Source organism: Fundulus heteroclitus, chromosome 24 (genome assembly GCF_011125445.2).
Source record: "Fundulus heteroclitus isolate FHET01 chromosome 24, MU-UCD_Fhet_4.1, whole genome shotgun sequence".
In the NCBI taxonomy this organism is placed as follows: Eukaryota; Metazoa; Chordata; class Actinopteri; order Cyprinodontiformes; family Fundulidae; genus Fundulus; species Fundulus heteroclitus.
Genome location: NC_046384.1, coordinates 551,614 through 567,946, shown reverse-complemented (window position 1 = coordinate 567,946; position 16,333 = coordinate 551,614). Strand labels below are relative to the sequence as shown.

Below are 16,333 nucleotides of genomic sequence, written 5' to 3'. Positions count from 1 at the left end.
ATCGTATCATATGATATTATATGATATCATATTATATTAAATTATATTAAATTATATTACATCATAATATATTATATTGTAATACTGACCTGACCAGTGAGCTGCTCACGTCAGGCGTTTATAGTAACGTATTAGGTTATATTATATTACATCATATTAAATTAAATTATATTACATTATATTATATTATATTATATTATATTATATTATATTATATTATATTATAACAAAATACTGACCTGATCAGTGAGCTGCTCACGCCAGGCTCCCATAGTTTATAGTAACGGTACCGGCACAGCACCGGTAACGTTGTAGTAACGGGTACAGGCTGTGTGTGTGTGTGTGTGTGTGTGTGTGTGTGTATGTGTGTGTGTGTGTGTGTGTGTGTGTGTGTGTGTGTGTGTGTGTGTGTGTGTCGGTGCAGCAGATGCTGCAGCTCTCGCGCACAGCGCCTTTCTGCCTCCAGTGCGCCTGCGTGCTGAGACGCACACCGAGCGGCCGCAGGAGACACTGGGGGGATACCCGGGCTGCGTGGGCTCCACGGTACCAGTAACGGCACCAGTAACGGGCCCGGTGACGGTGACGCGATGTGATGCGATGCGGCGCGGGATCACGGTAACGTAAGAGCAGCAGCAGCGGAGGAAGAGGAGCGGGAGGAGAGGAAGAGGAGGACGGACGGACGGTCGAGGCTCAGCCGAGCAGGATGCAGCACTGACGGCCCCGATCGGTACCGGGAGGAGAGGAACATATCCCACCGTGCACCGGAGCCCGCCGCTGGTACCGGCCCGATCTGATGTGAGGCTGCGGGGATGAACGGGTAGGCAGGGAGGAGGCGAGAGGAGCGGAGCGACCGACGGCACATAACGGAGGAGAGAGGAGGAGGAGGAGGAGGATGAATCCGGCCGAAGGAGGAGGAGAAGCGGGCCAGGACGGCCTGGCGACGGCAGGTGGGGTGTGAGCGCGTGCGTGCGAGCGCGTGCGTGCGGAAGTGTGTGGAGAGGGAGCCGCTGTCGCCATGATGCTCCAACATCCGCCCAATTCACGGCGCGCGCGCGTGTGTTTGTGTGCTTGTGTGCGTGAGTGCGTCCCTCTCCAGCAGCATTGAGGCGCGCGCGCGTGCGTGCGCACATCCACACGCGTGCAACGTGTGTGTTGGGGGGGTGGAGGGTCCGACCAAGGAGGATTGTGGGAAGGCCTGCTGGCTCCTGGAGCTGTGTGTGTGATGTAATGTGGAGTGTATTCATGTTTGTGGAGGCCGGGCTGCAGAGCCCCCAGGGCCGGTCCCCCCTGGCCCCCCCTGTCCCCCCCTGTCCCCCCCTAGCCCCCCCAGACCCCCCGGTCCCCCCGGCCCCCCCTGTAGGGTCCGGATCCTGTGGTTTCTGCCAGCTGATCCGCTGTCATGTTGGATCAGAGAGCAGTTTCAAAGCAGCAGAACTGCTCCTGACGTGGCGTCAGTGCAAATATCAGGCCGGACCCCACAGAAAACCCATCGGGTCACACCGGGTCATGATTTCTGCCTGGAGAATAAATAATTATTGCATTTCTCAATAATTACACTAAGTTAGGGTCTTTATACCTATGAAAACCATGCAGCCGTGCGGACATGACTGTAAATCTAGGTCTCTGCAGGACGGTGTGCACAGACTGCGCTTCCTTGCCGGTAAAAGCATAAATATACCTTGAACTTCCTCAAACCCATGCATTTCATTGGGATTTAAGTGATGGACAAACACAAAGTAGATATTATTGTGTCTGTTTACGAATAAAATGGCCACGCTCTCCTATTAATCTGCTCAGATACTGCAGATTGTTCTGCCTGCGCTGTCGACCCTATAGCGCTGAAACACGGCGGCGGCGGCGTCATGCTGAGGGCGATGGGAACATTCATGACTGGATGAGCAGAACAGATTTAATCCCGACTGCGTCCGCCGCGCCGCTTTATTACAAAAAAACTGATTAAATGTGTGGACGGCTGTTTGCAAAGCGACAAATTGTGAATAAAGTTAAAGGAACGCTGATTGTTTATTCGATGCTCTCTAACAGAGACAGGTTAGGCGCGATTTGGTCTTCTGATGCCAGATCCATGAATTAACCACATTAATTCATGGGAAAAGTAAAAAAAATGTCAAAACTTCTGTAAAATTATTGAATTTATAAGAGAAGCAGCAAAGTTTTACGTTAGAGAGGAAGACGCTTGGTGATTAAGCAGATTAATTTATTATTATTATTCATTTAATAAGTATTTTCTATGTTCCTTTTTATCAGTTCTGGTTTTAAATGTAAGGTTATTCATGTTTTTAAAAAACAAACTGCAGACAAATTAAGGATCAGGAGTAAAGAAAACTATTTAAATTAGTCGCTAAATTTGTATTCCAGGTCAGTAGCTTGAGTAGAACGTAGACAGAATTATTTTCTTTTGTTGTTTTTTATTTATTTATGAGGAAACTGAACAATTACAAAAACCAAAGTAGGTAAAAAGCCGTCTGCATTTTCCTTTTTAGACAGGAACTAATAATTATTTTTTCACAATAAATAGGGAGAAAAACCTGATTTAATAGAGTAAGTAATTAGTCAGAAAAAAGTTACAATTATTGATTTTTTTTTTTCCCTAAAGATTGATTTCAATGTCATGTTTCTTTTGGGCCTGATTTACTGAAAGTTTGATGGTGGATTTCTTCTAATCCCTAGAGGGCAAACAAATTATGCGTATCGATCCAAATGTACTGTGTATATATAAAACTCCCAGTAACGATTGTTTAAATATTCCTGAGCAAATGAGAGAGAAAAAGCTGCAGACATAATTCAGGGCGGACCTTGTCGGCCTCTTATTGGCAGAATTGGTAAAGTTGGGTGAAGATAGATGGTTTTCTGGTGATGGTTCGGCTTTAAAGCTTAGATCCTAAATGTTCAGCAGTCCAGAACCAGTTCGGACGTGTGGTGGGGATCATTGTCTGGTCGGAAAAAACCAACCGGGTCAAAGCTGTTCCCTCAGATGAAGGGAAATTGGTCCGGATGTTCAGGAAGGCATAGAGAACCACCGAGGGTCGAACTTTCCCACCGTTACGGACTCAGAGGTCGCTGAGCAAGAGAGAAGACCTCGATCAGCACTTATAGGCCCGGTGGTCATCCCTACCTGCATGGTACCACTGAGCTATATAATACACTGGAGTGCTGATTTTGCCGAAAAACTGAAGTCACTGGCCGCCATCTTGCTACTCCCTACTCTCACAGAATCCCACAGGATTTGGTTGCAACAACAAGCAGTTTTCTGGCTGTGTGAAAACGTTTCATAGGTAATTCTACAGTCAGTGGATGTACTATAACTATCAACTACTAGGAAATTAGATTCTGAAATATTTTACATGTTATTCATATTAAATATATATGTGTGTATATATAAGTATGTGTATATGTATATATGTAGATATATGTATACACATATGTAAATATATGTTTTTGTATATTGTTATTTATATATTTATAAATGTTAAACATATATATTTAAATGAATAGAATGCAAAATATTTCAGCACATGACTTTCTCAGTACTTGATAGTTTTAGAACATAACATAAAAGTATATGGCATTTGACATTTTAAAAGTTTTAAGCCCCCCTGAACATGAGAAAATCCTCGTTATTCGATGCTGTAGCGCACATATTCCCTAGTTACTGGGGGGAAATAGGGAGTACCAATATGGCGGCTGGTGGCTTCAAAGCGACTCGTTCAAACAGACGGTGATTAGCACTCCAGTGTATAATATAGCTCAGTGCATGGGACAGCCAAATGTCTTCAGGAGAAAACTTTCACAGCAAGAGGGAATGAAGATTAAGGTGTCTGGTCACAACTGGAGAAGTCAGGGTGAGGATTTCACTGCAGTCAAGCACGGCGGCGGCAGCGTCATGCAGTGGGACTGAGGCATTTCCCAACAATGGAGGAGGAGGAGGACTTCCTGGAAATCCTCCAACTTTGGTGCTCCAGCAGATTCATGATCCCAGAAGGATGACTGAAGGTCGTGGACGGCTAAAAACAAACCAAAAAAATGTTATTAGTGGACAACGTGGCAGGAGGTATTTGATCAATTATTGATCAATTGATCGGGGGTTGGGATTTTTTTGGGTGGATAAGAGAAAATCCACAACAAAGTCAAAGTTCTGAACCCAGGGCTTGTTTTATTTAAACCAGCGCAGCCGTTTGTCGCATTAGAATTTCTGATCCGGCATAATTAGAAACATCGTTAATGACGAGCGAACGTCTGACCCAGATTCAAACACGCGAAGCGCCGTGCATGCGCGGCGTGAGGGATTGCTGCAAGTCAACGCCTCGAAGGAATCTGCCGGGCTTTAACCAATCTGTCTGGATGATTTCATAGAACTGACTTTTTTATCGTGCCCTGAGACGACGAGTGCCGTGAACTGGCGCAACATAAATAAACTAAAATGATCCGATGTTTTGGTTTGGAGCAACGAGAAGAGGGGAGAAAAGAAAAAAGGACCCTTGAATCACAGCAGTTTGCTGTTTCAGATCAATAACAACAACAATCCCTCTCCTCTTTTATATTTCATGTTGAAAACAGTAAAACTGGCCTAATCAGATAAACCAACATCCTGAATAAAATAGCTTGAACTATTGAGTCCCTAAAAAAAAATTGTTTTTTCCACGCAGAATGACTTCGTATTTAATTAAAAGTGCCCTGGTTATGAAAACAGAGCTTATATAAACCCCCTGAATGGTGGACTGAAGCTGAACAAATGTCACTGCCGTCCATCCACAAGTTCTGGAGCTACTCCTCCTGTCTTCGCCGATCAAACTTGAAATCAGTATCTGAAGTCGACAGCAGAAGTCAGTAACGGCCCGGCGGACCCCGAGGCGGCCAAACTCCTTCAGACTTTGGGAGATGTGCCGCTTCGGTTAAATGTGCCGTCAACTGTTACCAACAGTGGCTATAAACAAAGCAGGCATAGCTGGAGGAGCTGGTGGACATTAAAAAAAAAGGGGGGGGGGCTATTACCCAGAGACAGGAAGGGTTCCCAAAGGAAAGATCATAGCAGTAATTTATATATCTGCATAATCTGCTGCTAAGATGCTCATGAGGTGGAAATCTGAGCTGTGAAATAATGTTTGTTTTAAAGAGGCAGTGTTATTATTTCCTTGGATCATCTATTCAATTCAATTATATTTATATAGTGCCAATTTACAACACATGTCATCTCAAGCCTCTTTCCAGAGTCAGATTCTATCAAATCCTCCTGATTGGTCAGAAAGTTTCCTCTCTAAGGAAACCCAGCAGGTTGCATCAAGTCTCTCCAAGCAGCATTCACTCCTCCTGAAAGAGCGTAGAGCCACAGTGGACAGTCGTCTGCATTGTTGATGGCTTTGCAGCAATCCCTCATACTGAGCATGCATGAAGCGACAGTGGAGAGGAAAACTCCCCTTTAACAGGGAGGAGAACCTCCAGCAGAACCAGAACCAGGCTCAGTGTGAACGCTCATCTGCCTCCACCCACTGGGGCTTAGAGAAGACAGAGCAGAGACACAGAAAGCACAGAAGCTCACATTGATCCAGGAGTACTTTCTATGTTAGATGATAATAGAGGATGATCTGTCTCCAATGGATGATGTCACAGCTAATAGACCACCAGACCAGGTGTACCTTCTATGAAGAGAAAAATGACAGAGAACAAAAAGTTAAAAGCTGAAATAACAACAAGCAAAATAGCATCCGATTGCTCCAGAGTCTCCGGTGCATTTTCATATTTAGCAGAAGAGAGGCTTTTATTTTGAAAAACAATGAGGAGTTTTACGAATGCTGGAGCGCCGCGGAATGTTTTGCTGTTAAGCAACTGATTCACTTTTACAAGAGTTGTATGAAAACTGCATTTATGGAGTAAATTGGATACTTTTATTTTGAAAGGAGTGACAGACTTTCACCATATAGTGAATGTAGGATGTTTAATTTGAAGCAGTGTGATAGAGTTTATTGTGAACAAGCTATGGTTCCATTTATTTTGATAGAGCTAAAATAGGTATATTTTGATGTGGCACTGCAAAAACGGAACTATAAATATAGTACAATTTTCACGAAATGAGTGTATTTGAGCAGGTAAATAAGATGGATGTCAGTGGAATTAGATTTTTGCACTAAAAATAGGAACAGCTCGTCTCTGTCGTCTTATTTCAAGTGCATAATATCTAATTATCTTATTATAGGGATCAAAATAATTGTATTTACCTGCTCAAATCAAGGACAAATACACTAATTTCAGGAAAACCTAGTTTAATTCATTGTATAAAATCTTATTTTTAATGCAAAGAAGCCAGAAGGTTTTTTTATTGTGAAGGGCTTTAACTGTTACTGACCTCTGTTTGGTTGTCTTTGCATGGTTTTCTTTTGAAGGAAGCAGAATATTAATAGGATATTCGGGACGTTACGCTCACATTTCTCCTGCTTCGTGTAGTTTTTGCCGAGATTTTCCAGCAATAACAGTAAAAAAACTCCACGTGGGCAGGTGCAGTGCATCATAAAGCTGATTAATTATACCGCTAGATCCAAACACGCGTGTTCAGCGTTGCGGTGAAAACGGTCTGATTGTAATTATCATCCAAATGGCAGCGGAGAAATGCCAGGGACGGGTCTGAGGTCAGAGAGAAAGGGCGGCGCCGCGGCTCCGCTCCGTCTCCGGCCTCTCGGAGGCAGAGTGAGTCTTCAGGCCCTCTGGGCTGACATTTCAGAGACTCCGAGGACATTGTGCTGGAAGGTATTCATTAGTTTTCGTTGCGTAATCAGTTTGATGAGTCCTGACAGGCTGAAGGCGAGTTTCTCCAAAGGCCTTTTTCATCTGCTTCTATTCTGGGCTGTGCGGGCGACTCGTAGCGAGGGCGTGTCAGCGGCGTGTTGGAAATCCCTCCTCCGGCACCGGGCCTCCCTGATTGGCAGCTGATTAGGGATCAATCCAGCTCCCTGACGGCTTGGAGCGTCGGGAACATGCCGGCTCCAGTCATGTTTGCGCAGCAGCAGATTACAAACACCCACCACTCAGTCATTAGTGGCTGCAGACTGTTAGCGTCTGCTCTGCATTAACACGAACTCCAACACGTCTGTGGGAGCGGCGCAGGAAAGGCGGGCATCCATCATCTTCTTTTTTTTTGTTTAGTTTTCTGCTAATTCACGCAGCAAACAAAAGGATGGTGAGGAGTTTAACTCGGTTAGCAGCCGCGATGACGAAGCGCCTGCTCACTTGAGTTTAATGCCAGGATTTGTCACTGAAATAAAATCTCTGCAGAAAGTAGACGTGGCAAACAACCTCTGCGTTTACTCCTTTTGCTTCAGCTTGGATCTGATCCACAACCAGACTTCTTCTGATTATGAAGAAAATCTGCTGAGAAAACTAACATTTACATTTTTAAACCCGTTACAGGACACAATGCTGCCTGGTGGAGAGTGAAATCAGCTAATTTTCCTGTGTGAGAAGCTCAGTCTATGAGATGCGTAAAGATGATCAGTCTAAATGACGGCTGTGCATCTATTTTCTGTGAATTATGTGTAATCACGGCGGTTCAGCTGGAGACTGATGAATTTTCACCAGTTCAGCTCTCAGCTGGACTCCGGATGCTGTCGGTGGGCGTAATCAAACGATTCCCCATTGTTGGTTGTCTTAAAATGTAAAATGGAAACACTTTATTACAAATATATGTCGACACAGATCAGACTGAGACCGTACTGAACACTGCAGCTCCTTTGGACATCGACCTAACACACGGTTCAGGTTATAAGTTTCCTTATATAGGACATTTTTGACCCATCTCTATAATATGATTGATTTTGACTTTGTAAAGTGCCTTGAGATGACATGTTTCATGAATTGGCACTATATAAATAAAATAGAATTGAATTGAATTGAATAAGTCTATATCCACTCACCATGGGGAAACATGAATTAGGTTCTCAGGTTTAAACGCTTTTGCAGGTTTTTCTCTAAATCAGAATTTTAGACGCCAGTCAAACCTACGCAGATCTGTGGTTAAACTGGCGTTTAAGCAACGGATTCACTTTTACAAGAGTTGTAGGAAAACTGCATTTATGGAGTGAACGGGATACTTTTATTTTGAAAGGAGTGACAGACTTTCACAATAAAGTGAATGTAGGACGTTTAATGTAAAGCAGCCAGTACCAAAATTGGCTTTCTTTGCGTTTTCTTCCAGAAGATCTTGGGATTTTTTTTCCTCCATTCTAGACTCAGTTTGGACCCTCAAACCAAGATTCAGCCACCCAGCTGTTGGTTTGAAGGGAAGCAGGAAGTCGTCCTCCTTCATTTTGTAGTCTACAGATACATCTGACAGTGGCCCACAGCAGGACACAGCCACCGCCGTGCTTTACAGAGCTTGAAGGAGTTGATAGTGCTTCTCTCTTAGTCATCTCCGTCCATGGCGATGTAAACCGTCGTTCCTAAACCTTCTAACCGTCCATATATCGTCTACATACCAATTGTGGGCCATGCCTCAGAGCTGGCTCTGATCCAGGAACCCAACCGACTTAAATAAGCCACGCTGATTCTGCCAAGGGGGGAACGGCGCCAGATGATTGTTGTTCATGGCTACGAAAAGCAGAAGTTTGACCAAACAGCAAAATGGCTCTGAGAAAACAACAGAACATTTAAAAACCTTCCCAAATCCCTGATGCAGAGATATTATTCACACTCTGCCCTCTTACGTCACCGACAACCGTCTGGATGACTTAGTTCTTCGGGAGGACGTGTTTAGTGAGTGTTGGTGATGTTCGCTCTTTCTTTTGGTAAAAATAAAAGCCTGCATGGGAGGGGGATGGAGGGGGAAGGGGGGGGCAAAGAGAGAAGCCTGCTGTGAGGTAAAGATTAAAGACTGAACGACAGATCTGTCAGCCGTTGGAACAGAGTAAATATAACCGCACAAAGAGATGAAGACCATCTCACGCTTCAAAGACGAAGCCTGTGGGGAAAGAAAATGTATATTAGGAGGAGACGAGATCTGTTGTAGTGAACGCTGAAGCTTCTGGCCTAATTTTTGACCTTCTCCAACATTTTCTGCTTATGGACTTAGCTGCTATTTTAAAGCTGGATTTAAATCCCAGTTTCATCATCCAGCGCCTTCGATACGGTCCCCAGTCAGCGTGAAATAGACGAGCGGTTAGGACACGCATCCAGAATTTCTCTTAACCGTTCCCAAGATGGCGAAATTAAACTAAATTCTGCCGACAGCGACAAAAGAAGGTAGGGTCGGTTTGAGTTATTAAACCCCAATCATCTCTGCAGTATCATTGGATGAGATATTGGGTGCAATTTTTGGTCGGCTGCCACGTTTAAAATGTCAGGAAGTCACACTTTGCCTGTTAATACGATGCTAACCAGCTGACGGACATTAATATACGGACATTGTGGAATAAAGAGTAAGAGAAAAGCAGGTTAATCAGAAAAAGCTTTGAAGTTAAATGTCTTCCTAATGTCGTGCAGCCCAGGTTTGTGTTGCTTCAGTGTTTGCATCTTTTGCATGCAAAGAAATTATCTCATTAGCCAAATGGCGAGGATTTTTTGTCGCTCCATGCTTTGTTTTTTCCCGTTGTAGTCGGACCTACACTTCTGCAGAAATATACAGCAGCTAGGGTGAGCACTAGCGCCACCATGGGGAGCGACGTAGACAAATGTTCAAACTAACCCTGGAACAAGAATTGGATCAGATGACAAAATGTGCGCTCACAAGGTACACCTGGTTTGACGGTCTGTTAACTGTGACATCATCCAGAGAAGACAGATCACCCACTATTACCATCTAATGTAGAACAGATTACTGGATCAATGTGTGCTTCTGTGCTTTTTTGTTTCTCTTGTTGTGTCTCTGTTCTGTCTTCTGTAACCCCAGTCGGTCGAGGCAGATGACCGTTCATACTGAGCCCGGTTCTGCCGGAGGTTTTTCCTTCCCGTTAATGGGGAGTTTTTCTTCCCACTGTCGCTTCATGCATGCTCAGTATGAGGGATTGCAGCAAAGCCATGTACAATGCAGACGACTCTCCCTGTGGCTCTACGCTTCTCCAGGAGTGAATGCTGCTTGTCGGGACTTTGAAGCAATCAACTGGTTTCCTTATATAGGACATTTTTGACCAATCTGTATAATATGATTGATTTTGACTTTGTAAAGTGCCCTGAGATGACATGTTTCATGAATTGACGCTATATAAATAAAACTGAACTGAACAACGTCCAACCAGAACCGGGCTCTTAATGAACAGATGAAAAATGGCCCAGTTTCCGTCATATAAGATCAAAAATGGTTCCCACCAGAGTGTTTGTTGGTTTCTGTTATCCTGACAGCGATCCACCGCATCAGATAATAACATTTCAGGACAGCTGTTCACCGGAGAAAAGGCCGTTAGTTTGGATCTCCGCCTTTGTCGTTTCACCCCACTTGTTCCTGGCTGAAAACATTTCTGCACCAGAACAGCAGAGCACAGCTTTTCCCTCCTTGTTATACAACGTCCTCTCTTTTTTTTTTTTTTAACCACGCTCAGACTTCAAACGCTCCCACATTTCAAGGTCACCCGTCCCTTTTATTGTTGAAGGTTTTCGGTTTCTGTCTGAGATCAAAGACTGGTTGGGTCTGGACTTGGAAGAGCTGGAACACGATGCCTGTAAAGAGCCGGTCGGCCCCAGCTGGATAGATGCTCTACTTCTCCTTCCTGTTTGTAGGTTTCTCTCTCCGAGGGTTATCGCTGCTTGTCGGGCTGCTAATGTGAGGCGTTTAATGCCCTCAGTGTGCGAGTGTTGGATTAGCTTCCTCCCGCTGTGCAGGATGATCTGACACATATGGGAGGTCTGTCTGCAACACACACACACACACACACACACACGTCCATCTTTGTACGTCTTTGTTTGTGAAGATGCTGGTTACACACTCAGCACTTTGTCTATAAACCATCAAAACTCTAAAATCTGCCTTAATAAGGCTTTAAAACTAGCTATAAACCTGTAACACTGGCAATTCAAACCCTGTCTTCTAAACGCCGACTTACAAGGTTTCAAATTTTAACGGGTCCTCACATCAATACATTTACAAGTTCACACTCATATTGAATAAAACACATCTCAGCAGCTTTATAAAACACCAAGGCTAACGAGGGGTTAATGTATTTAATCTCTAACTTAATTAACTCCATAAAACACCATAGAAGCAAATATTAAAATTCATGGTTTCAAATGAGTAATGTGGCCAGCAGGTGGCAGTATAGAGTACGATATGCAAACACAAGGACTAATAATTATTACCACTGCCAACTAGGCCATGCTGCAGATTTAGTGATGTCTGCCTGTTATGAACAAGGATGCGTTGACACAACAGAAGTGAAAGTAAAAACAGAAAAAGTGAGTGGCTCCACTAGTTTTTTTTTTTTAAGTCAAAACAGTTTGTTGCTGTTTCTCGCAGCGTAGCAGTTATATTACACTAACTTGTACTCCAATTGTTAAAAGCTGCTACAAAATGTACGAGTCTCAGGTTGACCAACCCTTTTTTCACATTAAAACCTCTTCAATGTATTTTATTGGGATTTTTGTGATAGGCCAACACAAAGCAGTGCATATTTGTGAGGTAGAAAGCAAAATGATGCATGGTTTTTAAATGTTTTACACACACAAAAAAAATGAAAAAATGTATATGGCAGAACCACCTTTACTGCAGTTCTGCCTGCAGGTTGTTTGGAGGCATGTGTCTGTCTCCTTTACACCTTTTAGCATCAGTTGTCTTCCCATAAACTAAAGGGGTATGTTGTTGACAGACTCTCTTCACCTGAGCGGTAGATCTCTGCAGCTCCTTCAGAGCAATCATGGTTCTTCTGGTTGCTTCTCTGATTAACCCAGCCCGTCAGTCCAGGTGGACATTCATGTCCTGGTAGGTCTGCAGGAGGTCCATCCTCTCTCCAGGTCCAGATGACGGATTGATCCGAGTTCTGGGAGACGTTCAAAGCTTGGGAGGTTTTTGTAGAACCTGACCCTGATTTAAACTGGACCAGAACTTCCTCCCTGACCCGTCTGCTGGGTTCTTTGGTCTCCATGATTCTGGCTGTTCTCTAAGCTCTTCTAAATCATGGGTTCTCAAAGAGGGGGTCGCGAGATGATTTGATAATGATGTGCAAAAAAGATTCTGTATGTCTTTGTTTGTGAAACTGGTACAAAAGGTTAACTTTACAAGATGCTCAACATTCCTCATTTAAAAGCAGCAGGAAGGTTGCACTTTTTTTTGTAAGAGTTCGTATAAAAATACTACTTTATTCCTGTAATTTTACACTTTATTCTCAAAATATTATGACTTTATTCTCATAATTTCCCCCCAAAAAACAAGGGAAAAAAAATATTAACCGCCAAAAGAGGAAGGGAAGCCCTGCTCTAAATAATAATCTGAGAACTGCTGTATTTAAACTGAAATGAAATTTCACACTGTTTGATGCTAATTAGGTGACACCTAATCTAATTTAGAGGACTTATTAGTTAAATTGAAAGGCATTAAGGGATAACGGGGTAAAGTGACATGAATGCATACTGCATTATTTTAGATTTTCACACTCTATATAATTTCCTTCCACTACAAAATTACGCATCACTTTGTGTCGGTCTGTCACATAAAATCACAATGTTTTAACATGACGAAATGCTAAAATGTTCAATGGGTGTAAACGCTTCAGCGCAGCCTGACTAGAGGCAGGGATCACTGAGAAAGCTGTTTGAGGGGTAGAAATTAGGTCAATCGCAGACGCGTCCCCGGACATTAGCCTTCCTTCATCAGTGACTGGACACCAAACAGGAGCTAAAGACGCTGACATTTGTCTTCCAGGTTCTGGTAAAGCAGAGACTGTCCGGGCGGTGGATGTCCTGACGGTTCTCAGAGAGAAAGTGGCCTTCGTTTCGGGTAAAGCGCCAAACGCAGCGGTTTTACTCTCGCCTTACAGTGAGCGAGTTTAGGTTACAGTTGTTTGTGATTTCCAGGTGGGAGAGACAAGCGCGGCGGACCAATTCTGACCTTCCCAGCAAGGACCAATCACGATCGAATAAAACAGGAAGATCTCAGCCGACTGGTAACCTTCCTGTCAACGGTACCCAGGTATGTGTTTGTTGCTTAGACTGCATACTAACGTCCATGGACATTTATTAAGAACTTTTCTTAAGGCAGGAAATTTCTCTCTAGCTTTACTTCTGAGATATGTCAGCCCTTAATGATTGTTATAGATATAAATTTCAGATCTAAGTGTGGATAACTGCTACAGGTACATCAGAAGTAGGCGCTTGACGTTTAGTTTTGCAAGAAATTTGAGGAGGAAAGTGGGAGTAAGAGAGCCGGGTTTCATTTCCACTCTGTCTTTCCATCAGTGAGGATGTGCGTGCTCGTGGCTTCACCGTTGTGGTGGACATGCGCGGCAGCAAGTGGGACAGCGTGAAGCCAGTGCTGAGGACGCTGCAGGAGTCCTTTTCCACCAACATCCACACGGCGCTGCTCATCAAACCGGACACCTTCTGGCAAAAACACAAGACCAACCTGGGCAGTGCCAAGTTTAGCTTTGAGGTATAGCGCCCGTTCTCGATGCACTCCTACCTGAATTCCTGCTACGACTTCTTCAATCATGAGTTCCTGACTGGAAGCCAACTGAACATCTGTTGCTGGTTCTTGAAGATGTTGCAACTCTCATCCAAGAAAAAAACAAGCCTTCAACTGAGAGATGAAACATCTTCAAGATACTCAAGCACTTAATGTCACCACAACCCGCACGGCTGACATCTATACACTGATACAATGAATTGTCTCTGTCCCCAGACCAGCCTGGTGTCCGTGGAAGGTCTTTCCCGGCTCATCGATCCCTCCCAGCTCACGGCGGACCTCGGCGGATCGTTGGAGTACGACCATGTGGAGTGGACGGAGCTTCGTCTGGGTCTCGAGGAGTTCTCAGGGGCGGCGATGCAACTGCTGGCTCAGCTGGAGCAGCTGGAGGCCGGGTTGAGCCGCATACCAGAGCCTAAAGACGTGGACGAAGCCCGCAAGTAAGTGTTTTGGATCTTTCATACTTCAAGGTCCCTCAGGGTAGATTTGATCACCCAGGTTGAACTTTCTCTTCGTTAGACTTCTAGAGGAGCATAATCGTCTGCGTAACACAATTGCCACGGCACCAGTGGACTCCCTGGACAGAGAAGGGAAGAGCTTGCTTCAGCGTATGCGCCTGGGCCCCTCACACGGTGATGGCTCCACTGAGGGTGGGGGAGGCGGCGGCGGTGGCGGCACCTGGCTGTCGGGGGGTGCCGACTTTCAGAGCGTGGCCCCGAAGGTTTCCTCTCTGCTGGACCGGCTGCAGGCAAGTCGCACCCACCTGCTCCAGAGCTGGAGCGACAAGAAGCTGCACTTGGACCAGGGCTTGCAGCTGCACCTGTTTGAGCAGGACGCCACCAAGGTGAGGTCCGAAACCCGGAAAACATGGCCGCAAACATTGGGTTTTGCATTATTTTCCCTAATGGTGAACGAAGTTTCGCATTGCTGCATGCAAATCCAGAGCTGCCGTCTGACCCGCCTCTGTCGCTGCTGCCTGTCCTTGTCTCAGATGTCGGAGTGGATCGCCCACAGTAAAGAGTTGTTCATGCAGAGCGTGACGGAGGTCGGTCAAAACCACCAGCACGCCGTCGACCTGCAAACGCAACACCAGCACTTCACCGCCAACTGCATGGTCAGTGTGCGCGCCTCTGTGGGTGTCTGTCCCCTATGTCGGGTGTTTCGTGACTGAAATCCCGACTCTCTGTGTGTGTGTGTGTGCGCTCGGTCAGAACGGCAGCGTAAACGTGGACAGCGTGGTCACCGTCGCCGCAAGACTCGCGGAGGCCGGTCACTACGGGGCGGAGCGGATCGCCATGGTGTCGTCACAGCTGCAGGAAGACTGGAAGTCGCTGACGGCCACCCTGGAGGAGCGCAGCAACACGCTTGCCATGGCAACCGGTTTCCACCAAGGGGCGGAGCAGGTACCTTTAGGTTCAGACACCTAGATACCGATGCCTTCTGCAGAGCAGAGCAAACCTCTACCTGATACACCCTGTTTGAACAGAGCCAGATTTAACTTTATCCAGGGGTGGTTCTAGACAGGGGCCAACAGGGCCCTGTGCCCCTGTAGAAATGTTCCTGGCCTGTCTTATGGCCCCTGTACTTAAAACATGATATTAAATTTCTTAGGATGATAAATGCTGACAAAGATACCGTGACTGACCGGTCATTTGGATCAGTTGTATTTTTTTTCGTTTATGTTTTTACCCAATAATAAAATAACTAAATAATTAAAAATTAAGCTGCTTCACGTTAAGCTCCCGCTGTATTGAGAAAAGATCAGGGGTCTGCAACCTGCAGTTCCAGAGCCACAATTGGCTCTTTGGCTTACTTAATACATTAAACGATGAAATGTTGACCTGTTCAGTTCCTCCCCTCCCAATCTTTTGTTCTGTGCCCCTGTGAAAAAACACTGGCCCCACCCTGGCCCCCCTGCTAAATTTGGTCTAGAACCACCACTGACTTTATCCTTTTACAAATATGAACTGAAGTTAGTGAAAAAGTTTCCAAAAGACCGTCTGAAAGCCGGAAGAGCTATTGGCAAGGCCCTCTTTAGGTATTTACAAGAATGCAAATACCCGGGAGATTATTTAGACTTTGCACAGCGTGGATTACCTCCATCTACCCGTCTCAGAAATGTCCCTCTGTCCGTCCAGTTTCTTCTCCGGGTGGAGGGATGGGTTAAAACCTGCTCAGAAGGAGTCTTGCCGACTGCAACAGCAGAGCTGGAAGCTGCAACTAAAAAACACCAGGAGCTCAACGAGGAGATATCCGCCAACTACACGCAGGTATTTGCCTAGAAATCCTCCCCGTCGAGTGTCCCCCGTTGCCCGCATGAGCGTGTGCCTGAAACACGCCCGTCTGTCTGCAGGTCAGCGAAAGCGGCAAAGCCTTGATGGAGGTGCTCCAGCGTAACGCCACGAGTGAGTCCGACGAGTCGGCGGCCAAGCCCGACTTCACCGCCGCCACGCACACCATCATGGGAGTTCTGCACCAGGTGATGCAGGTGAGACTCGCCGTCGTCGCCTGCCAGTCGGTGCAGATTTAGAGCAGGCAGTCGTGAGAACGGACCGGGAATGTCCTCTGTCTGCTCAGGGTCACCATGAGGTGGAGGGAGCCTGGCAACACAGGAAGCTGCGCCTCCACCAGCGCCTGCAGCTCTGCGTGTTTCAGCAAGATGTTAAACAGGTCCGCCCCACTTTTAATTTACATCTAGACTCGGACTTTGATCAAAACAGACATTTT

General features: G+C 45.4%; 1 protein-coding gene across 1 annotated transcript in view; it reads left to right on the top strand.

Moving 5' to 3' along the window:
* Positions 1-424: 424 nt before the first annotated feature.
* LOC105918788 (kalirin) overlaps positions 425-16,333 on the top strand; it is a gene marked incomplete in the record, with an annotated part of 42,661 nt that continues 26,752 nt past the window's right edge. The window contains 11 exon segments of the mRNA XM_036128212.1: positions 425-947; positions 12,848-12,922; positions 13,000-13,114; positions 13,381-13,573; positions 13,823-14,046; positions 14,126-14,450; positions 14,550-14,720; positions 14,818-15,009; positions 15,745-15,876; positions 15,960-16,094; positions 16,184-16,276. Coding sequence (XP_035984105.1) covers positions 893-947; positions 12,848-12,922; positions 13,000-13,114; positions 13,381-13,573; positions 13,823-14,046; positions 14,126-14,450; positions 14,550-14,720; positions 14,818-15,009; positions 15,745-15,876; positions 15,960-16,094; positions 16,184-16,276 — 1,710 coding nt within the window.